The 24735-nt window shown below is 36.1% G+C and overlaps 2 protein-coding genes across 8 annotated transcripts in view; one reads left to right on the top strand and one right to left on the bottom strand.

Moving 5' to 3' along the window:
* Positions 1-778: 778 nt before the first annotated feature.
* Positions 779-3447, bottom strand: LOC125666861 (asialoglycoprotein receptor 2-like). The gene is made up of 5 exons (XM_048900189.2): positions 3331-3447; positions 3107-3192; positions 1872-1959; positions 1568-1784; positions 779-864 (listed from the first exon to the last, which is right to left on the bottom strand). Exons 1-5 carry the CDS (start codon positions 3392-3394, stop codon positions 828-830), a joined length of 492 nt encoding a protein of 163 aa, XP_048756146.1. The 5' UTR covers positions 3395-3447; the 3' UTR covers positions 779-827.
* A 15848-nt stretch (positions 3448-19295) lies between these two features.
* Positions 19296-24735, top strand: part of LOC125666847 (formin-like protein) — a 53784-nt gene continuing 48344 nt past the window's right edge. For 4 of the 7 annotated variants that reach the window (XM_056152038.1, XM_048900172.2, XM_056152036.1 and 1 more), the window contains exons 1-3: positions 19296-20679; positions 21040-21063; positions 21551-21777. In XM_056152038.1, coding sequence (XP_056008013.1) covers positions 20553-20679; positions 21040-21063; positions 21551-21777 — 378 coding nt within the window. In that variant the 5' untranslated portion in view covers positions 19296-20552. The remainder of the gene's footprint in view (positions 20680-21039; positions 21064-21550; positions 21778-24735) is intronic. The other 3 variants (XM_056152040.1, XM_056152039.1, XM_056152037.1) reach the window with 1 other exon arrangement.

Here is a 24735-nt window from a genome sequence, read left to right as displayed (position 1 = left end):
ATAGAAGAACATAAGGTCAGTTTGTTAGAATCATATTTTAATGTAAACTAAGTTTACGTTCGGTATCATGGTCCCGGTTCCATGATTAGATCACAAAGGCGTGTGAATGAATACATTCAATTGAAAAAATCCTAAAATACAGTCTACTCCGGATATAATGAAATTCAGGGGACCGACGCGAATTGTTCATTATATTTAATTGCTGTTATAAAACTTAGAAATTCATTTCAAAATTAAGGATTATCTCCTTCATGTATCGCTCTTATCCTTGGACGAATTTGGCTCCACTTTTTTTGGCACGCTGTTTTTGGCTATATTTAGCTCTAAAACTTCATAGTTATTTCGGATTTCAAACATTTCGGCTAAGTAATATGCAAAATCATTTTGTGGTGTTATAAATTAATTTATAACATAGTTATAGAAGTAATTCAGACACAGCAGGAAAAGAGTCGCTTTAAAAAACAAATGAATGTATGCTGTGAAAATTTACATTGAAACCAGTCTAAACCGAAATACCTTAGATCTGGGAGCTGCAAGAAGCAAGATGTCCGATTGTAGAGAGTAAATAAAATACGGGGAAAATTTTAGGAATAAAACTCGATTTCGGGATAAGAGTAAAACGGAGCATACCGGTGCTGGATTTGGGCTACAGGTTACCTTCTGGATTAGAGATATCCCGTACGTGATATTCTAATTGTGAGGCTATTAACTTTAAGATCAATTATCAACTATGAAACAGTACGTGCATGTTTTCTTGATAAATTAAGAAAAGGTTCAATCAAGTCGTTACTGAACACACTTTAATACCAGCATTATACATTATCACGTCATCCTATTATTTGAGAAGATGGCGGGGTGCTTTCTCTGAAAAAGGAAAAAGAGACACGTAATTATTTAAATTGTATGGTAGAATATATTTCTGAAAGACACCTGTTCATTGTAACGTCACTTTGGAAAGCGTGGATTTGCATAATACAAAGAAATAGTTTAATCAAATAATTTCAAAGGTATACCTATACAAGTTAAAACGTTTCAAGTTTATAAGTTTGCCATTGTCACTCTTCATACATTATTAGTTACATGGATTTTTGGCAGGGTATATGGACTCGCATTCCTTGTCAAAGTTTATATTCTCCCGAGCGTTCCCTGTCAAAGTTAATATTCTCCCAAGCGAGGGATTGTGAGTCCAAATACTCTGCCAAAAATCCATATAGCGGATATTTCTTACTACAGAGTAATGTTTATAATGTTTATTGTACGAAGCGATGAAGTATACTATAGATCTATTGACGCCATTTTGTATCCCATGCATCTATTATTGGCAGGGTATATGGCCTCATATCCCCGGATTGTCGTCCAATCAAATGCCTACATCTTTCTCTGCAGTGGGACGGCAGAGAAAAATGGAGTTAATGCATATCGTCAGTGCACATCCGCATACATTAGATTGCAATGAAACTTGGTTTGAAAGAAGTACCGTATTTTGACTATGGGGTCCGAATCTTTCAAGTGAAGTTGCTTTTTATGGAGGATAGAGAGATATATATCTTTAAAGAATGACTCTTACTCTATATACTTTTCACAAATGAATCTCAGAGAGGAATTGCAGTTCCAATCTCTCCACTGTCCATTCGAATGTCCGTCCATCAATGCACAGTTTTCTCCGGAATGTCCGTCTGGTTGTCCGTGCTTCCAGTTGCTGACTGTTAAGTTGGTTTGTGTGGAAGAGTAAATCCATTGGTTCTCAACAATGACGTCACTTACTCCAATCCAAAAGAACATCTCTACATGTGCAAGGATGCGCAATGATTAAACCAGTGGTATGACAGTACGTCAAGAAAACAATATTTGGGTTAATGTTACTGGCATACTTAGCTGGTGAACGTGATTAGCAAGAAATGTCACTTCCTCCTGTGTAGTCGGTTCGGTTAATTTTCCGTGATATGACTGACAGTAACTCTACATCATAGAAGTAACCCGTGAAAACATATTAACAAAGATATAATTCATCTACACAAATTTTGTCCATAAAATGAAAAGACAATGCTGATAATTCGCAGCTTGTCTTTATGGAAAAAAAATTCCATTGTGTGAATTTATCATTATCGGTATTAAAATATTAACAAATTACTGAAAATCTACATAATCTTTTCATTACAATTAATTGGCTGCGCTTCAATCAGAAAATTGACTAATAATAACTACATTAAGTTTAAAAACAGGCTGACAAGACACAGGACACAAAGTATGCTAGCCAATAAAACGCACAAATGCTAAAACACTAAACATAGCAGATGTCCTCTCAAACAGATGACAGTATACAAGGATAGGGATGTATTGTAAACTTATACGAATACGTATTGTAAACTTAGAAATTCATTTCAAAATTAAAGATTATCTCCCTCATGCATAGCTCTTATCCTTAGACGAATTTGGCTCCACTTTTTTGGCACGCTGTTTTTGGCTATATTTAGCTCTAAAACTTCATAGTTATTTCGGATTTCAAACATTTCGGTTGAGCATCACTGAAGAGACATTATTTGTCGAAATGCGCATCTGGTGCATCAAAATTGGTACCGTATAAGTTTTACATTATGACCCCTGTGTCGAGGCCTCTGCTGGTGGACTGTTAGTCCCCGAGGGTCTGTACAGCCCAGTAGCTAAGTACTTCGTTACTAGCTTGAAAATACGGATGTATATTTACTTGCTGTTATAAAATTTAGAAATTCATTTCAAAATTAAGGATTATCTCCCTCATGCATAGCTCTTATCCTTGGACGAATTTGGCTCTACTTTTTTGGCACGCTGTTTTTGGCTATATATAGCTCTAAAACTTCATAGTTATTTCGGATTTCAAACATTTCGGTTTTACTTTACGGTACCAATTTTGATGCACCAGATGCGCATTTCGACAAATAATGTCTCTTCAGTGATGCTCAAGCCGAAAATACTGGAAATTCGAAATAACAATAAACTTGTAAGACCTAAAGGAAACAGGGTACTATTCTGAAATTATTATTTTTTTCATTTCATCATTGTATGAGCATATTGACTGTTTTAAAAACCATGACATTCAATAAATACATATGTAGATGTTTTATGATACCGAGGCTGTAGCCCAAGGTTCAGGCATGCGCGATAGCATGTAACATTTCTCTCCGAAAGCAATCCACCCCGAGTGGCAGCCATCGCCTGTGAGTAAATGGCATGAAGAATTAGAAAATTCCATGATCATCGAAAGCAAGTCTTTTAACTTATCTAATATAATATTCTGTAGTTGTATTTTTATAGCGTTATAGCAAAATGTCTTGGTGTCAAAATGAATCTTACCTTTGCAGTTTTCAAAAAAGCAAAAGCATGCCACTAAAGTAAGTATCTGTAACTGAACTGTCATACTCTCTTTCTCTTTGAAATCGAGACCTACTTTATTTACACAACACGATATATGTACCAATGATAAGGATTGACCGTTATGCCATCATTATCTTACATGTACTACGACCAGAGACATTGCTACTAGTAAATGTATATAGTTCAATACATGTATATTTGAACAGATTGGAAGATCTGTTACAATGAAGTGTTTTCAATAGCATAACATCAATCATTCTAATGTTTACTGCATGAATTATGACTGTATATGAAATTATATCATTTAACACCGATTTGTGTGTGCCATTTTCAAGATGTGTGTCGCTAGAATTTTGTACTTTTCTCTAGTTCGTCAGTTGGTGTTAGCAATATCCGCAACTGATTGCCCTGTACGAGTTTGAGTGCATGCCATGTGTTTTGGGGCAGTAGTGCGTGTACATAGGTATATATAAATATGCAGCTACTACTAGTGCAAGAAATAAAGGTTATTGAGAAACTGGTAAAAGAAAGCGTTGGAATTCAATTTTACATACAGGGTTTAATTTTGCTCCTCATAATGTACACGTGATGATGCAATGTAAACTCGTTGCATTTGAAGCTCAGTCTTATGGTGTGTTTTTTTCAAGCTTCAATTCTTACTTGAAAACACCCTTTTGAACTTCCTTTGCATTGCTTAGTTTTTAGGTCACCTGAGTAAACTCAGGTGACCTATTGCAATTGGTTTTCGTCCGTCGTGCGTTAACAATTGAACAATTTTAACTTCTTCTTAATAACTACCAGTCCAATTCTTTTCAAATTTGGTATGAAACATCATTGGGACAAGGGGGACATAAATTGTAAATTTCAGGACCCCAGCACCCCAGGGGCCCTAGGGGTGGGGCAAAAACTGCCCAAAATTGACAAATTTTCAAAAATCTTCTTCTCAAGAACCACACACATGTAAGAAAAACTAAATGCATAGTGATGTAGAGCAGGAAGGCCTCTACCAAAATTGTAAATTTCATGATCCCCGGGGTAGGAATTCTGACCCCAGAGCGGGACCAAACTTGTTAGATAGTGTTTATGTGTAAAATACTTAAATTACATCTTCCTTAATGCTATTGATACTAAATTAAAAGTAAATAGATATTTAGAAAGAACAGGTAGTCCTTTACCAAAATTGTAAATTTGATTATTCCAAGGGTATGGGTTTTGGTATCAGGATGGGGCCAAAATGGTCGTTATTAAATGTGTGAACAATAGACATTTTTAACTTCTTGATAACTATCATTCCAATTCTTTTCAAATTTGATATGAAACATATTTGGAACAAAGGGAATATAAATTGTAAATTTCAGGATTCCTGCACCCCTGTGGCCTTAGGGGCAGGGCAAAAACTGCCCAAAATGACAATTTTTTAAAAATCTTCTTCTCAAGAACCACACATATGTAAGAAAAACTAAATGCATAGTGATGTAGAACAGGAAAGTTTCTACCAAAATTGTAAATTTCATGATCCCCGGGGTAGGAATTCTGACCCCATGGCGGGGCCAAACTTGTTATATAGTGTTTATGTGGAAAACACTTAAATAACATTTTCTTTAGTGCTATTGATACTAAATTGAAAGTAAATAGATATTTAGAAAGAACAGGTAGTCTTTTACCAAAATTGTAAATTTGATGATCCCAGGATTAGGGGTTTTGGTATCAGGGTGGGGCCAACATGGTCAGTTATTAAATGTATGAACAATAGACATTTTTAACTTCTTGATAACTATCATTCCAATTCTTTTCAAATTTGGTATGAAACATATTTGGAACAAAGAGAACATAAATTGTAAATTTCAGGATTCCTGCACCCCTGGGTCCTTAGGGGCAGGGCAAAAACTGCCCAAAAATGACAAATTTTCAAAAATCTTCTTCTCAAGAACCACACACATTTAAGAAAAACTAAATGCATAGTGATGTAGAGGAAAGCCTCTACCAAAATTGTAAATTTCATGATCCCCGGGGTAGGGGTTCTGACCCCATGGCGGGGCCAAACTTGTTATATAGTGTTTATGGGGTTTTTTTAGGAATTTTTTTCTAGATTTCATAGCCCATGGAAGTAGTGATACTTTTTCACAAGTATTCAGGTGACCGATAAGGCCTGTGGACCTCTTGTTATCTAATATATAAGAATTGAGCAGATTAAGATCATGATTTTTTTTTTACACCATTGATATAACTTTGAGAGATGCAGCTGTAATACGCTCTGTCTGAGGAAAGAAAAATGTTACGAAAATATGCATTCAGTTACTGCCTATCTTCCAAAATGGACGCTGTGTAATATGCATATTATACAGCTGTTCTATCAATGGACGCTGTGTAATATGCATATTATACGGCTGTTCTATCAATTAGAAAGTGTTTAAATTGAATCGTAGGTTGTACAGTTTTCAAAATATAATAAGCTAACGCTCATATTTGGTTATTTTTAATGAAAATTTGGCAGAAACAATTTAACATTGATAATGTAATTCATTTGACAACTACAGTAATTAGCTGACAATTAGCTAACTACTGCTCATGGTACATGTACACTGTGTGTGTCAGTTCACCGAAGCCGGTTAATTACTGGTAGGTGGTCGCGTCTATTGTACAGCAGGAAAAACGACATTTCCCTCATCTACATCATTTAGAAAAATTTATTTCAAACTGACGGTGAACGACAGTTGATTAGATATTGAATTTGAACTTTTATAGAGTCCAACCCGTGTGTGGGGTTTGGACTGTAGATCGGTAGTAGTGGCACGACATTATTTTCTACACAGCACGTGTCGAGCTTTTCCGACTAGCATAGCAGAACCACGGACCCAGGATAAAGCCCATTGTCTTGAAAGCCTATACAACTTTAGTACCTGCACTGTACATGTACTTTCATTTTGCGGTCGTATAAATACAGAATTCAAAATTATTAAGGTGGATGTGTGTACACTGAAAGCCTATACAACTTTAGTACCTACACTGTACTTGTACTTTCATTTTACGGTCGTATAAATACAGAATTCAAAATTATTAAGGTGGTTGTGTGTACACTGAAAGTCTATACAACTTTAGTACCTACACTGTACATGTACTTTCATTTTACGGTCGTATAAATACAGAATTCAAAATTATTAAGGTGAATGTGTGTACACTGAAAGCCTATACAACTTTAGTACCTACACTGTACATGTACTTTCATTTTGCGGTCGCATAAATACAGAATTCAAAATTATTAGGGTGGATGTGTGTACACTGAAAGCCTATACAACTTTCGTACCTACACTGTACATGTACTTTCATTTTGCGGTCGCATAAATACAGAATTCAAAATTATTAAGGTGGATATGTGTGTACATTGAAAGCCTATACAACCTCGGTACCTACACTGTACATTTACTTTCATTTTGCGGTCGCATAAATACAGAATTCAAAATTATTAAGGTGGATGTGTGTACACGGTACATGGACGGTTAGGAATAGTTGCAGACAAAGAGAGATAACATTCAAGAAGAGCAAGGGACTAAATTGACTGAATCATTTTTAATTGGACATAATGTGGGCATACTTCCACATCAATTTTGTCTTGATGATAGGTTTACCTTGGGTATTTTTGTATCTTTTGTAAAGGGTCAATACAGGCTAACAAAAGAAAAGACCTATAGGGGAGAACAATTGTACAGAACAAGTCACATTGATATATCAACTTTCATCGGATTTTTTTTTATCATTGCTGTCTATGTGTTTGAATATAAAATTTATTTTTGCGATGCTGAAAGTTACCTGGAAAGTTTATCTGGATAGTGTTTTCCCTGTGTCAGCACCGATTAGTTTTGGTATGAAATTTAGCTTTGAAATCCATTAGGGCAGGCCTGTCCCTAAATGAAATTATGATGTTTTGATAGGTTGCAATCTTAGGAAACATGTACGATATGATTCAAGTTCTTGTAGGGCTACTCCTGCCCTGGGGGTTAAATTCACCAACAAAACTACTTTACTCTTTAGAGAACTGGACAGGCATAATCTACATATCCACTTCTCTTCGCAAATTAAAGTTATTTCTTGTTTTGAATCTGGAAAACGTGTAAATGTCGGAACCGGTAACGATTTACGCTTCGGTCGACGTATTCCTTGATTCTCGTCATAGATGAGCCATTTCCGCATCTTAATATTAATGCATACATCTATCACAAGGACCTACTCGCTGTTTGTTCCCTGCTCCGGGTTTGAATTATGTGTTTATCTCTATTGGCGGTGGAAAAAATCGAAAGTCGGAAAATTTGGATAAATCACTGGTACATGTACATATCAACGCACTTTGGTTTTCGGAAAGCTTTTTAGCTCACCTGAGCCGAAGACTCAAGTGAGCTTTTCTGATCAAAACTCTCCGTTGTCTGTCATTGTCGTACACGTTGTAAGTTGTAAACTTTTCACATTTCTTCTTCTCCAGATGTAACGAGGGGATCCGAGTTAGAACAGGTCCTTAGTACCCCTTGGTTGTCGTAAGAGGCGATTAAATGGGGCGGTCCTTCGGATGAGACTGCGAAAACCGAGGTTCCGTGTCACAGTAAGTGTGGTATGATAAAGATCCCTCCCTGCTCAAAGGCTGTAAGCGCCGAGCATAGGCCTAAAGTTTGCAACCCTTCGTTGGCAGTGGTGACGTCTCCATATGAGATAAAAATTCTCGAGAGGGACGTTAAACAATATGCAATCAATCACTCAATCATTTAGATTAGTATTGCATTAGTTGGTTATGGGTACATTGCATTGTGTGAATTCTCGTGAAATAGAAAATGCAAGGACCAGACCGGGGTTCGAACCTGAGCCTCCTGAATCTCTAATAACTGAATTAATTGACCACTGGTAATCGAACTCGTCTGATACATTAACTCTATATTTAGCCGATATCGCTCCACACAGAATGATCATTGACGGAAACGGGAGAATGCTTCTAATATCATCTATGTCTTTTCCAGATGTTTTCTCGCAAATTAGTTCCGACACTTATTAGACTCGTAGTAAAATTGTCCCTCTACTAATATTCACCATATGTGTTTGTTTCAAAGATTTACACAATACTTAAGCAGTCATTTGAAGCGAATGGATCGATTTGGCCTACATCGCTTTCTTTGCTTACTAGTGATAAAACGGGCGTATAGACACTTCTCCTTATGTCCTATTTATCTTCTCAGACGGACATAAATCACTTATAAAACAAACACGGAATATAGGGTATGGATGACTCTTCAAGTACAGTTTACTTTATATGTGCAGAAATGAACCTCTGGGCTTCGTCAATGCTCTACATCTATAGAAATATATAGATCAGTAGATAGATAACCAAAAACATACATCTGGGGAGGGGAGGGGCGGAAGAAGTTCACTACACCGTGAAGAGCCATTGAATGGATATTCTGGTTACTTACACGTTTCATTTTATTTTCCTACAATGCTGGCTTCCTTCAGACTAATAACGACAACAAATTGCTGTCCTTTAAAAAACCCTGCAATACCTGGACTATAGGGATGTGTCTCTAACAGAAACTTAATAGTCTAGTTTTAAAAAAAAATCAAACAGAAACCTTGAAACATGCAAATATTTTATTAAATGTCTTATTGATACATGTAAATATGTTGTTGTTTTTTGGATAGTTTTAATCCACATGTAAATATTTGCTTGTACGTATGTGCTCTACATGTAAATAGTGCCTGGATAAATATACTTCTCGTCAGAGTGGGTGCATATTGTCGAGAAGAAAGAGGGGGGTATTTATGCATAGACATTTTACTAATCAGTCGACAAGAACCTGTCACATTGGAGAAGAAGAGACAATACAAAAAAAAAAAAAAAAAAAAAAGAAAGAATCCAAAACATAAATTGAATAGATGAATGAATATATGAATTAAATAGACAAATAAATGAATTAAATGATAAAAATAATGACTAGTTGTAGTTATTAAAAGCAAATCAAAAGATTTCCAGTATTTTGATCCGAGAATTCAGTTAAATGTACAACTTCACTCTGATATTACATGCATGAAAACTTTTAATTGTAATTCTATTTCTTAATTGAAGTAATATGCGTATGATCAGTTTTTCAATCGAGGCAGGTTATTGACAAACAAGTTGATGTTACAGGGTTTTCAACAGTCTCATTTAAAGTCAGCATTTCGCAAATTCTACCATGGTCGTTGTAACGATCTAGTTTGCCTGACAACCTGTCATTGGGTCAAATGCTGGCTGACGTGTTTCATACCAATTGTTAGGCCGTTCTTGCCACACTGATTCTGACTACAGATTACCCTGTTTACCTGATCAGGATATAGGGCTCACGGCGGCCGGTGTGACCGTTCGACAGCGGATGCTTACTTCTCCTAGGCACCTGATCCCACCTCTGGTATACCCAAGACTCCGTGTTTGCCCATCTCTCTATTTTGTATTCCTTATAGGAGTTATGAGATTAATAGCTGTTCGTTACCGTCACCTTTTCATCAGTCAGATTAATTTATCTAGCAATTTTGAACATATAACCGTCGTTTAAAGTATTGGAGCCATATTGTAACGTCAAATAATAAATGAATAAAAATAAAATAATAAAAAAGAAGGAAAGAAAACAAGGATTTTGTGAGTATTGCATAGCAATACATAGTCCCCTACCGGTTGCAAAAATTACTGTACCACAACAATATTCAAAGTTTATTATATAGGTTATGGTAAAAGGGAAAATTGGGGAACCAGGATAGGAATGGATGGAAATCAACTACTATTCGAGTAGAGACTAGAACATGAAAAAAAGACCAATTTATAATTAGGTTTAGGTCTTTAACCAAGTCAATAAACTGTGACATGTAGGTGATCATGAATAATTTAGCTATATTGTTGTATTACTATGTTAGAAGTTTTGATGATCCGAGTGTAGTACTCTTATCTACAGAGATAAGAAACTTGGATGTAAACTAACAATTCGTGCTATTTTTCTAAGTCCAAAGGCCATAACTAAATGAAAAATCAACGGACCGAGACGAAATTCAAACTTGATCTATAACTTGTTATGGCAAAGCAATGTACCAAATATCAAATGAATATCTGCAAGCACACCAAAAAAAAAAGTCCGGAAAACTGCATAATTCATTCTATTTTTCTAAGTCCAAGGGCCATAATTAAGCGAAAAATCAACGGACCAGGACCGTATTCAAACTTGATCTGTAACTTGTTATAGCAAAGCAACATACCAAATATGAAATAAATATCTGCAAGAACAGAGAGAAAAAAGTGCAGAAAACTGGACAGACGGACGGAGCGCAAACCTAAAGTCCCCTAACTAAATACGTCTGCGTTTAAAGTGATGACTAGATATTGAATGTACACGTGACTGCAATAAATGATCAGTTTAGTTTGTATACAGTTACACATTGTACCTTTTTACATGTGCATTTAACAGTTAGGCGAACATTGGCAAAATTTCTCTAAATTGTTTCATCTAAAAATCTTAAAATACAATCGTTTAGCGATTCTGAAATATGATTGATTAACACCATTTACAAAGGCTAGTTCCAAGCAAAATATAAATCATCGACAACGATGTCACTAACTAGCATACTACTGATAAGTCTCTGTACTTAAATAATTTTGTACACAAAAATAGAGATTAGTCACTACTTTGTTTCCTTACTAAACTACACCCCAGCATTATCTGTTGCTGGTTTCCGCAATACGACGTGTTTTTTTTATTATTATTATTCAAAGAGGATTTTAGTATATACATGTACCCTGGTACCGATACTTTTACGGCAAAAATTGTACCAGTTGATGTAAGTTCGATAAAACCCATGATTTATTCATCTCATCGATATCATTTTCTTCGTCTTTCACTATGTCCGTTTGCTTTCGAAAACATCGTCCATACATTCAGTGTAATAACCAATAAAACAGTTGTCGCAAAAATAGTGGTATGGTTTTCGTGTCTGTATAAATCCACTTTCTGTTAAATAAATCCAATATATTCTTCTGTGTGTTGTTTTTTTTTAACTGGGAGGAAATATCGATCTCTGTTTTGATCAATGAAGTGAAAAACAATGCGACGTTTACATTTTGATTATCAGTTGTGTAAGAAAAAGTGTAACAAACTCGAAGAAATCACGCGCATTTTGTATGATTTGGGATCCACGAGAAATGGATAAATTAAACCGCTTATTTTTTTTTTCCCCCACGTAACCACTCGCTTTACCTTAGGGGCCACATCAGTGACGTAGCTACCATGTACTGTATGCTTGTATACCAAAGCATCCACTTTTTCCCAAAATACATAAATAAATAAAATGAGGTAAGAAAAAAAAATGAGAGAGAGAGAGAGAGAGAGATCCGGATTGTTTTTAAATCTTATCAGTATGAGCGTCACATTTAGTATGTACTCTCGATTAATTTCGGTGATAAAACCAGTTTTTTTTCTGTGAGATAGTAATAATTGTGCGTAAATTCACTTTCGAAGACTCCCTTTTTACACGCTTAATTTGCCAATATTCACGGAGCTTCGCTCCCTGGGCCCCCACCAGGCCTAGGGCGCTGCCCTGGACCCGCTGGGGCCTCAAAGTGGCCCTGATACAACCTGCTTTCAGCAAAACATCCATATAGTTTTTGCCTTGCTACGCCACTGCACATATATGAGGCATTTCTCTCTTTTTCTCTATTTTAGTGTGGCCCCTGACGCAGAAAATACGAGGTTAAACCGGATGCTAAGGTCAGTTTGCGCATGCACAGGTGTGTTTTCATCGAAGCTTGATGACGCGACAGGGTCGGATAGTGTCAGCTTGCACAAGTACATGCTTATCGGAATCGGCCATATTTCGTAGCAACATGTACAATTGTCAAGAAAATCAAAAATTGATTGAACATTTCTAACATATTTTGCCAATTTTGGGTTTTAGGGGTTGGAAAAGGCATACAACCCTGCATGGATCGCAACCCTCCCCCCTCCCCCTGCACTTCGTGAAATCTTTCATGATCCATCCCTGATTCCAATTCTCTCTGTCGACGATAGATTTGTATTTCCTTTAAAAAATGTAAAAAAACAAAATTAATAAAAAATAAAGGGGGGGGTAACAAATTAGACCAGACATCAAAATTTTGCTGTTTTCCTTACGAAGTTTTTATTTTCCATACTCTTTTGATAATCCAGTGTATATATTTGCACGTTTGAAAATGAAAGAATTTCATATCATAAAGTTAACCATTTAAAAGATATACAATATGTGATATTTACGGTGTGCATCTCTTAGATCATCATAATTACGCCTATTTTAAAAAAAAAAAACAACAAAAAAAAAACAAAAAACAAAAAAACAAAAAAAAACGACTGGACATTAAATTCTATACAATACTGACGGTGTTTTTTCATCAATTACATGTAACTCCTATCGGTATAACTAATATATTCCCCAAAATCTGAAGATGAATTCAGCAAAATAAACAAGGCAGTATTGTCATCTACAGTGAGCGTTTCGTATAAACCGCCATTGCATTGTATACACGGAAATGGGAACGATAATTGCCGAACATAATCGGGTTGCTAAGACCGAGGTCATCAACAAAGATGGAAACTGACGTGAATAACTACACGTTTCGTTTGTTTAAAATATTACATCGTGTCATGAATGACAAGAAATACTATAAGTGTTAGAAAGTAATAATTACGCAAATGTGCCACTCAAATGAAATTTTGATCGTGAATTCTCTTTAAAATTGGCATGTTAAATTGTTTACAAATCTGACACGAGCTCAGTGTCTCTCTTTCGCTTTTTTCCGAACTGGTGACCTCCGAGGTCAATACACATCGATTGGAAATTGCTTGCAGGATTTACTGACAGGATGACTGTGATTCATGAATCGGCATTTTCTGCTGATTTGACAGGTTTATTGCTTCAGATTCACTCTGTCAGTAGCTTGCCTCGATTTAAAAACTGACCATACGCAGAACAAGCTCTTACGTATCGAATTAGTTGAGAGATATAAACACCATAAGCAGGTGATAATGGAATATTGCTACATAAATATGGGAAGTTGGCGATGGAGAAGCTGAAATCATCCCGTTTGTCATACAGTTGAGTCGTCAGTTTGCCATTAATGTCTGCTTTCAATAAAATATCTATGTATGAAGCAGAAGTGGACGACTTTGGCAGAAAAGTTGAAATTTATACATGAAAGCTTCCTGACATAGAGTAGGTTCAAGTGTGTTCAACTCATGGCCCCCGGAGTAGGATCGGACCAAAATAAGCGATCAAAATTTTACCTACAAATATTTTAAAATCTTCTCAAGAACAACAGGACCATGATTAGTCAAATGATATCCACGTGTTGTTTCCCTGATCCGCTGAATGAAAGGTGAAGATAACGAACAGTGATCAATCTCATAACTCCTATAAGGAATACAAAATAGAGAGTTGGGCAAACACGGACCCCTGGACACACCAGAGGTGGGATCAGGTGTCTAAGAGGAGTAAGCATACCCTGTCGACCGGTCACACCCGCCGTGAGCCCTATATCCTGATCAGGTAAACGGAGTTATCCATAGTCAAAATTAGTGTGCCAAAAAACGGCCTAACAATCGGTATGAAACAATCAGACAAATTCTATAGGTTGTATTGACAAACTAGATCGTTATAACGAATGAATATGTTGAATATGATTCCCTCTAAATCTTAGAACTACCGTGGGGGTTTCCGTTTCCAAATGAGTTAAATCAGGATTATAAAACATTCCTCAAATTAATATTTTTCTCAAAGCAAACATTTTCCCCAGAATTGTTATTTTTCATCATTCTGAGTAAAATAAAACCATGCATAAAACAGTTCTCAAACAAACTTTACTCACAGAATGGCAAAATTCTTAAGTATATATTCTATAACAGGCTTCAGATTTTCCTCAGTTAAAAGATGGTTGTCAGACTCCGTCGTCTTCGTCGCAATAGTCGGTACAGACGGGTGCCGTCTCTTCACGGGTATTTAGAGACCGGGTGGTCCTTCAGCCTATTCAGATGAGGAACTTTTTAGGTCACCTGAATTCATTCAGGTGACCTATTGCTATCTGTTTTTGTCCGTCGTCGTGCGTCGTGCGTTAACATTTGAACATTTTCAGCTTCTTCTCTGAAACCCCTGAACCAATTTCAACCAATTTTGACATATAGCATCTGTGGGTGGAGGGGAACAAAAATTGTGAAATTCGTGGTCCCTGCCCCCCTAACGCCTGAGGGGTGGGGCAAAAACCATCAAAATGAGTGTATTTTTAAAAAATCTTCTTCTTTACTCCTGGACATCAAGAAGCCAAACTGTGGGCATAATTAAAATGAGCGTTGAGCCCTCTACCAAAATTGTGAAATTCATGGCCCCTGGGGCAGGGGTTCTTGTGTTAGGGTGGGGCTCTATTGGTCATATAGTGAAAATGTAGAAATTCTTTGAAAATCTTCTTCTCTGTCTCTGGGTATTAAGTAGACAAACTAATAGCATGGTAATGATGAGCAAGGATGCCTCTTTATACCCCCCGCAACAAGTTGTGGGGGGGGGGGGGGGGTATACTGGAATCGGGCTGTCCGTCCGTCCGTCTGTCTGTAGACGAAATGGTTTCCGGGCTCTAAAGCATTATTCTTTCCACCTACCGTCACCATATCATATATATGGACTACCCATGGGATGAAAATGTTCCCTATCGATTTTGGGGTCAAAAGGTCAAAGGTCAAGCACACTGGACATCGAAGTAGCAATTTGGTTTCCAGGCTCTAAAGTGTTATCCTTTCCACCTACAGTCACCATATCATATATATGGACTACCCATGGGATGAAGATGATCCCTATCGATTTTGGGGTCAACAGGTCAAAGGTCACGCGTACTGGACATTGAAGTAGCAATATGGTTTCCGGGCTCTAAAGCGTTATCCTTTCCACCTACAGTCACCATATCATACATACATGTATGGACTACCCATGGGATGAAGATGTTCCCTATCGTTTTTAAGGTCAAAAGGTCAAAGGTCATGCGCACTGGACATCGAAGTAGCAACACTCAGAAAAGAGGTAGTTTATACCTATTACCAACACCCTTTGGGAGAGTGGGGTAAGCAGGGGGTATTCTTAGTGAGCATTGCTCATAGTACCTCTTGTTAAAAATTGTGAAATTCATGGCCCCTGGATCAGGGGTTCTGGTGCTAGGGTGGGGCTCTATAAGTCATATAGTGAAAATGCATTATTTCTTTGAAAATCTTCTTCTCTGTCCTTGGGTATTAAGTAGACAAACCAATAGCATGGTTATGATGAGCAAGGATGCCTCTTTCAAAATTGTGAAATTCATGGCCCCTGGGTCAGGGGTTGTGGTATTAGGGTGGGGCCCTATTGATCATATAGTGAAAATGCATTTTATTTCTTTGAAAATCTTCTCCTCTGCTGCTGGGTATTAAGTAGACAAACTAATAGAATGATAATGATGATCAAGGATACTTCTTTCAAAACTGAAATTTATGGCCCCTGGGTCAGGGGTTCTGGTGCAAAGGTGGGGCTGACCACATAGCTATTCAATGTTTCTTCCATCCAAAAGTAAAATTCTTATATTTAAACACAAACCTAATTCAAACATTGGAAGGTTGTTACATGATACTCAGGTGACCTATAAGGCCCCTGGGCCTCTTGTTTAAAGATATAGTCAGATTTCGGCGGTCAACAGTGATGCGCCTTCGCGGAACAATTCACACCCTACCCTGAACAATTCGGCTTTAACTCTAGTGTTAACACTACTTTTGTGTATGTAGTTCATAACGACGGGTGCCACACATCTATAGTTCTATACTGATCGGGGATAGTCGACCCTTATCCAGAAATTCAGCTGGTAGGAAATTTTGTCTAAGAATCTTATTGTTTTGTGCAGAAGTTAACCCATTTCATACCCAAACCGAGTTAACCCATTTCATGCCTAAAGCGGGTTGAATTACATACAAGTATAACCCATTTCATGCTGCAAAAAGGTTGAGTTAACCATGCATTTCATTCCCAAAGCAGGTTGAGTTAACCCATTTCTTGACCAAAGGGGGTTAGATTAACCTTATGTATGTGAACACAGAGTGCGTTAATCTATTATTACCTGATTTGACCCGGATTCACTTTAAGGCTTGAGTCTGTCAATGAGGTTTTATCTAATTTCGTGGGCATCAAATCGTGGATTTGGGAGGATACAATTCACTTCGTGAAAAACCGATTTATATTCTCACTTAATGAAAAAAAAAAATTTGCAACTGTGGTCACACGATTTCGTGTTCTGCTACAATGATGAATAAACGTATTCAACGAAAAATGAAGAAATCATGCAAAGTCACTGCAGAAACTGACTTTAAATGAGGTGTGGAAAATCGAAATAAAAATTGCTACGCTCAATTGACAGAATACCCGAAATTTACTTAATTTATTATATCCACACTTTTTATTATTGAAATCATTACGTGCATGTCATCCAACTGACACTGATTTATAACCGAATTAACCCACTCCCCATCAATAGTTCAAGGTTCAAATAGTTGTAGAACTTTCGCGTGCAGTGTCTGTCACTATAGCCCAAGGATAGAAAACACACAAATCATATCTAAAATATGATAGCTCCAATATTATAAAAACCATTTAATGAACGTTGGTTGTTAAATATTGTGCGGTTGTCCATCAATCACTCGGGTAGTTGTAGCGTTTGACGTTGTAGATCCCCAACAAGCCAAAAAAAAAAAAAAACTAGTTCAGAAACACAAGTTTACTGAAAATTCGGAAACGAGAGGAGGAAGATTGTAACCCAGAGCATGTGATCCACCATTAGGGAAGAACTATATACTAACTTTAATTCAATACTATTCCTCATGGCGGAAAGTTTTCAAATGACCGGGGTAGTTTTTTTTTCCGGGGGTCATGTACTTGTGGTGGGTCCTATGCCACAATATCATGCTTATTTATTTAATCTTTGGTCAATCATTACGGTAAACTGAAGACCTACTGGTACTGATTTTCTGTGGTTAATTAAAATATTATCGACACATGCATGTATTGCGGTCGCAGATCTTTGGGAGGGTGGGGGTAGGGGAGTCGTACCCCTCCCCCTATTTGGATGAACATTCAATTTTGGCCATTTTGATGTCTTCACCAACCCCCTCTTTTTGAGGGCGATAAAGGTACACACTTAGGTCACAACCTCTAACCCCTCTTTCAAAATCTTCTGGATCAGCCCGGTCCAGTATGCTCATTGTCTTCTCTGTTAATTGCAAATTAAAAATTTCCTTGTGTTCTATCTAATAAATCATTAACGAAGATTAACTTCCCCGCTTATTATCACAGTATGGTGTGGAACTCGTAAAACTTTAATTTTGCACGTTTCTCTAAATTTCCCAAAGCGCAGACATTGGCAGAGACTACTCTCAATATACCGATAAATACTCTGTTTCACGCATGTATTATTTTCTAACATGTACATGTATGTAACAGCTCTTATCCAATGTTCTGCAATTGTCGACAACTTTTTTCCGGATCATTCGGTCACGTCCACAACAAAAATAAAGGAAACTCCAAACACATTACAGACACTTGACGTTTTAAATATCTATGATAAAAAAAAATTAATATTCTGTTTACAGGAAGACAATTTTTTTTATTATAGATATTTAAAACGTCAAGTGCCTGTGAAACACATAGGGTATAGCTTTGTTAGACTCATTTAATGATATCATTACGTGACATGGAGAAAAAAATGTAACTGATTTTCCTTTGACTTTAGGGGCGGATCCAGGAATTGTGGTTACGGGGGGCGTCACTTTATGAGGCAGGGGATCTGGGGGACGCCTTGAGCGGATTTTATAGAGCTTGAAATATGTCTCCTATTCAATCATTTGTAATATTTTCTACAATTTTTTTATAAGGTGGAATTAATAAAATGACGCAAATTTTAAGGGGTTTTGGGAAAAAATTAATTTTCCCAATAAAGTAATTTAAGAAATCAAAAGATTTTGTCACGATTTACCTTAAATTTGAAAATTTTAGGGGGGAGGGGGGGGCACTGGCTGCGCCCCCCTTAAATCCGCCATGCACTGGACTTAATGGTGCGACCACCTTACAGAGTGTACACGGTTATACTCACTAGTGTGTATTGCTACTTGATAACCATGTAACTGTACTACAATGTATACCAATGAGATGTTTCTCAAGATTTCAATAAACTAAGTTATAAACGTGATATAAATTTAATTGGGGGGGGGGGGGGGGGGGGCAACTTACACACTTAATTTTTAATGTACCTGTCAGATTTGTTCAAGTACCGTTATGACATTTTAAAAATACTGGCCGAAGGACTGCAGCTCTTAGGGGGAAAATATTGGGATGCAATTTTCGTTCGACAGATTCAGTGCTGCAGTTAAGCAAATGTGAGTTTTAATGTCATGTGCACATACTTTTTTTGTTTTAAAGTTTTCAACACTAGAATTTTTTTTATTCATTCCGATGTACTTATACATGAAGGCCGTTCCTTTAATTATTTTAAAATTTGTGAACAAAAGAAATATAATATCAAATTTCAACGTGTAAATGTTTCTGTTGTGTAAAGAGTCGAATTAAATTTCTAATATGGTTAACCATCAATTTATTTAAAATGTATATAAATGTATATGTAGAACGCATGTTTTAAGAGGTTTGTTTTACACTTGTATAACTTGTAGAATTTTGTAGACTACTTCTGTTTGATCGCTATACAGTCGGCTGCTTGGGGGACCTTTCTTTGTGGTCTCTGGGGAATAATTCGGAGTTCGTTTTTCACGTCAGAAATCAATAGAATGCGCAGCACCGTTTGCGAAATATTGAATCTTTGTCAATGAGAGATTACAAATTTGTTTACTTTCACACACAGCCAAGTCGTCTAATTATTTTATTAAGCATGATGTCGATATTGTGTGCAAACTTCAATTATCGTTCTTTACATAATAAAAATGTTATTATTCATGCATGCATGAGCATGGAAGTGAAGGTTTTAAAGAAAATTATACAAGCTCATGACATGAGAGAGAGAGAGAGAGAGAGAGAGAGAGAGAGAGAGAGAGAGAGAGAAGGGGGCTAAAGTTATAAAGTTATCCCGCTTTCTACATCTATTTGTACCAGTCTTCAAATAAATAGACGTTTTGATCCCAGCCAGCTGTTTTTGACAATGTGTATTGCATCTGGAGTTGGTTTGAAATCTATCAAACCGCAGAAAACACAGACTCATGATTCATGCTTCCCTTGATAGTATAAACGTATCGTCTTATAATCTACAACATTTAACTTTTTATCTCATATCTAAATAACTTTACCACGTTCAGGGATATAGAGCTGCCCCCTTTCAATGCATTAAGCTACCGAGCAAGCATTCGTGTGTATATAAATATGAGAACAACTGTTTACAGCAAAAATATGATATCCTAAGTTTCAAACCATGCCTTAATGCCTGTGAAATTTCATAGGGAATGATTTCGCGCACATTGTGTAATTTCCTTGAGTTTGGATTAGTCAAGTGACGGTGCCCATTGCGTGTGTCAAGAACACACACAAAAAAAATTGGCATTTCAGAAGTGCGTAAACTTTAGGAGATGAATTTGAACGATTGTGAGCCACACACGCGAGTAATTTTAGTTCTTTAAAAATGTGTCAATATTCCACATCCTCTTAAATCTGTCGCTGAAAATCAACACGGAGGTCAAAACAACTTCACGTGAAATGAGAAATTTCCTCCATTCACTTCCTGTTTGGATAATACACAGAGGAGGTAGGGATCTTAAAAGTTTTAACAAGAAGCACAAGGCTGTGATGAAATGCGGCAGAGGAAAAAGGAGAGAAATTTATTGTACAACTGCGTGACGGTGCGGCATAAATCTGTCGTCTGGTGTTTATGTTCGAAAACTGCTCGTTTATTGTGTGTTAAATGGCTAAAATGCTATTTTTGAAAGAAATAAGGATCTCTGTTTTTTAGTTTCACACATTTCTGTTCCATATGCAATACTTGAAACGGAAGAAAGATTGAATAGAATACGTTTATCTATTTATTTCTTATATTTGTAATTATTTGATATTTATATAAAAAAAAAAATTTAAAAAATCTGGATTTCCATCGTTGATTGTGTGATGATTTGACGATTTTCGATGAAATGGATGACAATGACGATGATCCTCTTGGATTTCTGGCTGAGTTTAAGAAGGGACGGTACATGTCCTTCAGCATTGACAGCAGTAACTTGTACCTTAATGAGATCCCGGAGGGCGACTACAGCGATGGTAAGCTGTTTTTATACGTGTACCTTAGTATATCGTATCAGAGAGGTTTTAGTGATGGTACATATTGGAAGGGATATTTGAATAACTAGTCCATTTTCTTCATCTTCAGCATTGTTACTAATGATTGAGTTATATATTTTTTTTAAATCTCATATGTACACTGTTGAAAATGTGTACTGTTTTACAGATAATAGTATTCTATTTGAAAAAAAAAATATGTATATACACTATATAGTGAGCTATATCGTTAATTATTATGTGCAATTGTGCATGCATATGTATATACTTATATAAATGATACTGGATATATATATTAGATTTATGCTGCTATACTTTTGTGTATAACTTTCTATTTATTAGCGCGTGTCAAATATTCATTGACAAGTAAGTGTTTTAAGTGACATGAAATCTCTCTCTCTCTCTCTCTCTCTCTCTCTCTCTCTCTCTCTCTCTCTCTCTCCAATATTGAGTCATGCATTTAATACCCTAAGCAAGCGCATGTCCTCATTTTATGTTCAATTTCTTAAACATTTTTGAAAAAAGGCTAATGGTATTAATAACATGTATTAAACGAAGATTAAGATATTTTGATACGGTCCCCGTTACGTATGCAAGCGTCTATCGGGATAAGCGTTACACTGATTCAGATTTTCTTTTCTCGCGAGAAAGTGCGATGACTCATAACATCAGAGCCTGGATGACCGTTCTTCCTGTACAATATACTGAAAGAGGAAACTGATTAGTGTGGCTATCCTAGGATATAAACAATTTTGAATGACGAACTTCATTACAATATTATATATAGAGAAATGCAATGTGTGCAAGTTATCGTAAGAAAACAACCTTAACCGCTCATTGTTTTTATGTACAGAAAATGGAACCAACACCGATTTCAGATCAACAGAGAGCTCGGACCACTTTGACGAAAGTCAGAGTGGTGAAGAGCTAGATCGCGTAACGCCTTTGATAGAAATGGGTAATGGTGAAAGTATGCATAATAACCATAGAGGATTTGATCTGAGGACGTCTGTAGCCATGCCTATGCGCTTACCCATGCCCGACCCCCATGAACTGGAGAAGAGGTTTACTAAAGTCTTGGTACGTAACTGTCTCTGACAACACGTATATATAATGTTAATATTGTTTTCCTGTGGATTTATAAACTGTGAAGTTGAAATATTAACGGGATTCACATTTGCAGGAAGTTTTTTTGTGTGTTTTATTGACGCCAACATCAATCAATGTACTGTACACCAGATTGATTATTGCCAGTCAGATCTAATGCTCAGACGTCTTTGGTATATATTAGTGTAGAATTACTTATATTCAATATATGTAATAATCCTAATATTAGATATGTATACCCTCTCCTTACAGTGGCATAATGGTATACTGTACACATTGAGATTATCCCATATATCTTCACAAGGCCATATCATTAAACCGGTTACCCCTACCTATCATCAACATGATCAAGACTAAAAAAAAACTTTTGATATTGCCCAATGTCATGCTGGAAGACAGATATTAAAGACTCATCAGACATACACAGTACCATAATTGTAAATCATTCATAAATCCGAGGAAAGGTAATCGGTGATGCACTGTTCTTTTAGTGTAAAATTTCTGTCAGTTTTTCAATAAATTACAAAATGAAGTGCCCCCAAAGATTGAAAGTATATTTGATCAATATTTCCTTTTTCCTAAATAAAACTTGTTCTCTGAAATATGTTCAAGGATGTAAAAGTACTTGGAATGAAGTTGAGATTTTAATTTATTAACTGGTAAAGAGGATTGTTATACATACATGAAATTAACAGTGACTGTCATGGCAAGTCAACATTGTTGTCAATCAATGAAACGTTATTTAGGGATCACAATGTTGTACAGTTGCATTTATAACTTAATAATATCGATAAGCATGATATAGGGTTCGTGTACATACATGTACATACAAAAGTTAGTTCAAAGAAACCCACATGTATACTGCGTGTATGCTTTGTTTGCATATATAGAAAGACACCATTGTTAGTGTGTAAAGCAAATTTATTTTTAAAATATTCCCGAAGTTCATACAAAGGAACAGCATTTTTAGTGTTTGATCCAGAGAAGTAATAGCTTTTTATAGAGAGCACCAATTGTTTCCATACAATAAAACATGCCTATAACCATTTAGCCTGATAATCTCAGCAGGGAGGATTGTTAAGAATAAGATCTAAACATACACAAGCTTTATATTAATGGATACATGATGTGTATTTCAGATATTTTGTATGTAACTCAAAAATAGAAAAAAATGATCAATTGCAGTGCCCACAGCAAAATATTGACCTTTAATGGATATGTCCCACTACCAGGTAACCTACACACCAAACAGGTATTTTCCAGAGAAATATATACACACCCACAAATTATGGTATACTCATGATTAAATTTCACAGAGTGAAGATGAAAGATATTCTATATTATTAGGATTGAATTCTTTATTAAAAAAAACCCCATATTCTTGAGTTCTGATGGACAGAACAGTATATTGGCTTTGCAGGTGGTTAGGGATTGCTAGGTCATTGCTTGCAGATTTATATGAATTAAAAATGATGCATTTATTGACAATTAATACATCCCATGACATGTTCAGAGACTCATTGTAATGTCATGTCTGACAGTTTATTCGCTCATTGTGTTGAGGCTTAGTCAACATTGTGAGTGTGTTGATCATGCAACAAAACACACCACAGACCACATATATGATTAGTACATTAATGTATTTATTCATTAAATATAGGAATGTCACAAGTTTTAACTATAACGTATATATAGTCAGATTTCTTAATCATCAATGTCTTGTGTCATGTATTCAAAGCCACACCCATTGTTTGATTTCCATTGACCTGCATTGAACTCACATACAGTAGGATGTACTGTACGTGATGCAATGATTGACAACTATGGTCAACAAGTAGGGGACAACACTACTCCACAGTTTTATTGTGCTATGAAAACAAGCTTAGGGAATATACATATATTACTAATAGTGCTTGAAATATTAATTAATTTTTTTATTTTAAAACTTTTCATTATGACCATGATGACCAAACCTGGATTCCATTATTATGGAAACCGGTCACAAAAGCCTAAGTGACATACATACATAAATAGATATTTTGGTATTATGAAATTTCCTCAAAATTAACACAAATTGTTCGTCAACTTATTTAAACAATGAGTGACAAAAAGTTTTGTATTTCTAATCACTCTTTAACTTCTTGGATTTCATTATAAATCAATTCAAATTTAAAAACATTTGTGGAAATTAAAAAAAAAAAAGGTATAACATTTTATACCGGTAGTGCAATTGGAACAGATGTATTCACTAGTTAAGTAAATCCTGAATAAGTTCAACCACTTGTGCATGTTGTACAATGATGAACAGAGAATAGCACTGTTGGTATAGCATGAAAGGTCTATGCTAAAATAGGAATCTGCTGGTGAACACATGTACATATTATATACTTTTTAGTGTAAGAAGTTTTTGATTGACCCCATTCTTTCAGTCACGCATTACATACAAACTGTTTGGATAATTACTGCTCCCTGATCAGTGATGTTAGTGGTGCAGGGGTGTGATTTTCCCTCTTTTCAGAGGAAATCCTTCGATTAGCTCAATTTTTGGGAAAAAAAATTAAACACTTTGGGTGACACAGAAAATCATATTTTTTCAGGTAGGGTGAGGTGTTTCCCTCCTATTTTAACCAGCTTTCCTCTGATTTCTAAGGAATTCAGTCACAGCCCTGGTGATGTCGTCTAGATTAAAAGGTCTTCCTAGGAAGTGATGCTTATTATGGAGATGGCCACTATGTTTTATGTATAATGTATATCTGATTATTCAAAGTTCTGTCTTCCTCCCTCCCCTCTCTTGTCAACTTTGTAAAACGTGGTTGGAAAGGAAGTCAGTACTTCTTCAAAGAACACTATCAAAGTAGATCTGCACATATATATTCATTACAAGGTTAAGTGAGGTTGTAAATGCAACTAGGAAATGATTCAATTTTCTGA

The sequence above is a fragment of the Ostrea edulis genome, chromosome 10 (assembly GCF_947568905.1).
Source record: "Ostrea edulis chromosome 10, xbOstEdul1.1, whole genome shotgun sequence".
In the NCBI taxonomy this organism is placed as follows: domain Eukaryota; kingdom Metazoa; phylum Mollusca; class Bivalvia; order Ostreida; family Ostreidae; genus Ostrea; species Ostrea edulis.
Note: the sequence above shows the minus strand (reverse complement) of the source record. Positions and strands in the feature narration are given on the sequence as shown.

Coding starts and splice junctions, on each gene's coding strand:
- LOC125666861 (XM_048900189.2), bottom strand. CDS start 3,394: ATGACAGTTCAGTTACAGATACTTACTTTAGTGGCATGCTTTTGCTTT. Junction 3,193..3,330: donor CTTTTTTGAAAACTGCAAAG/GTAAGATTCATT, acceptor ATTTACTCACAG/GCGATGGCTGCCACTCGGGG. Junction 1,960..3,106: donor AACCTTGGGCTACAGCCTCG/GTATCATAAAAC, acceptor TCTATGATGTAG/AGTTACTGTCAGTCATATCA.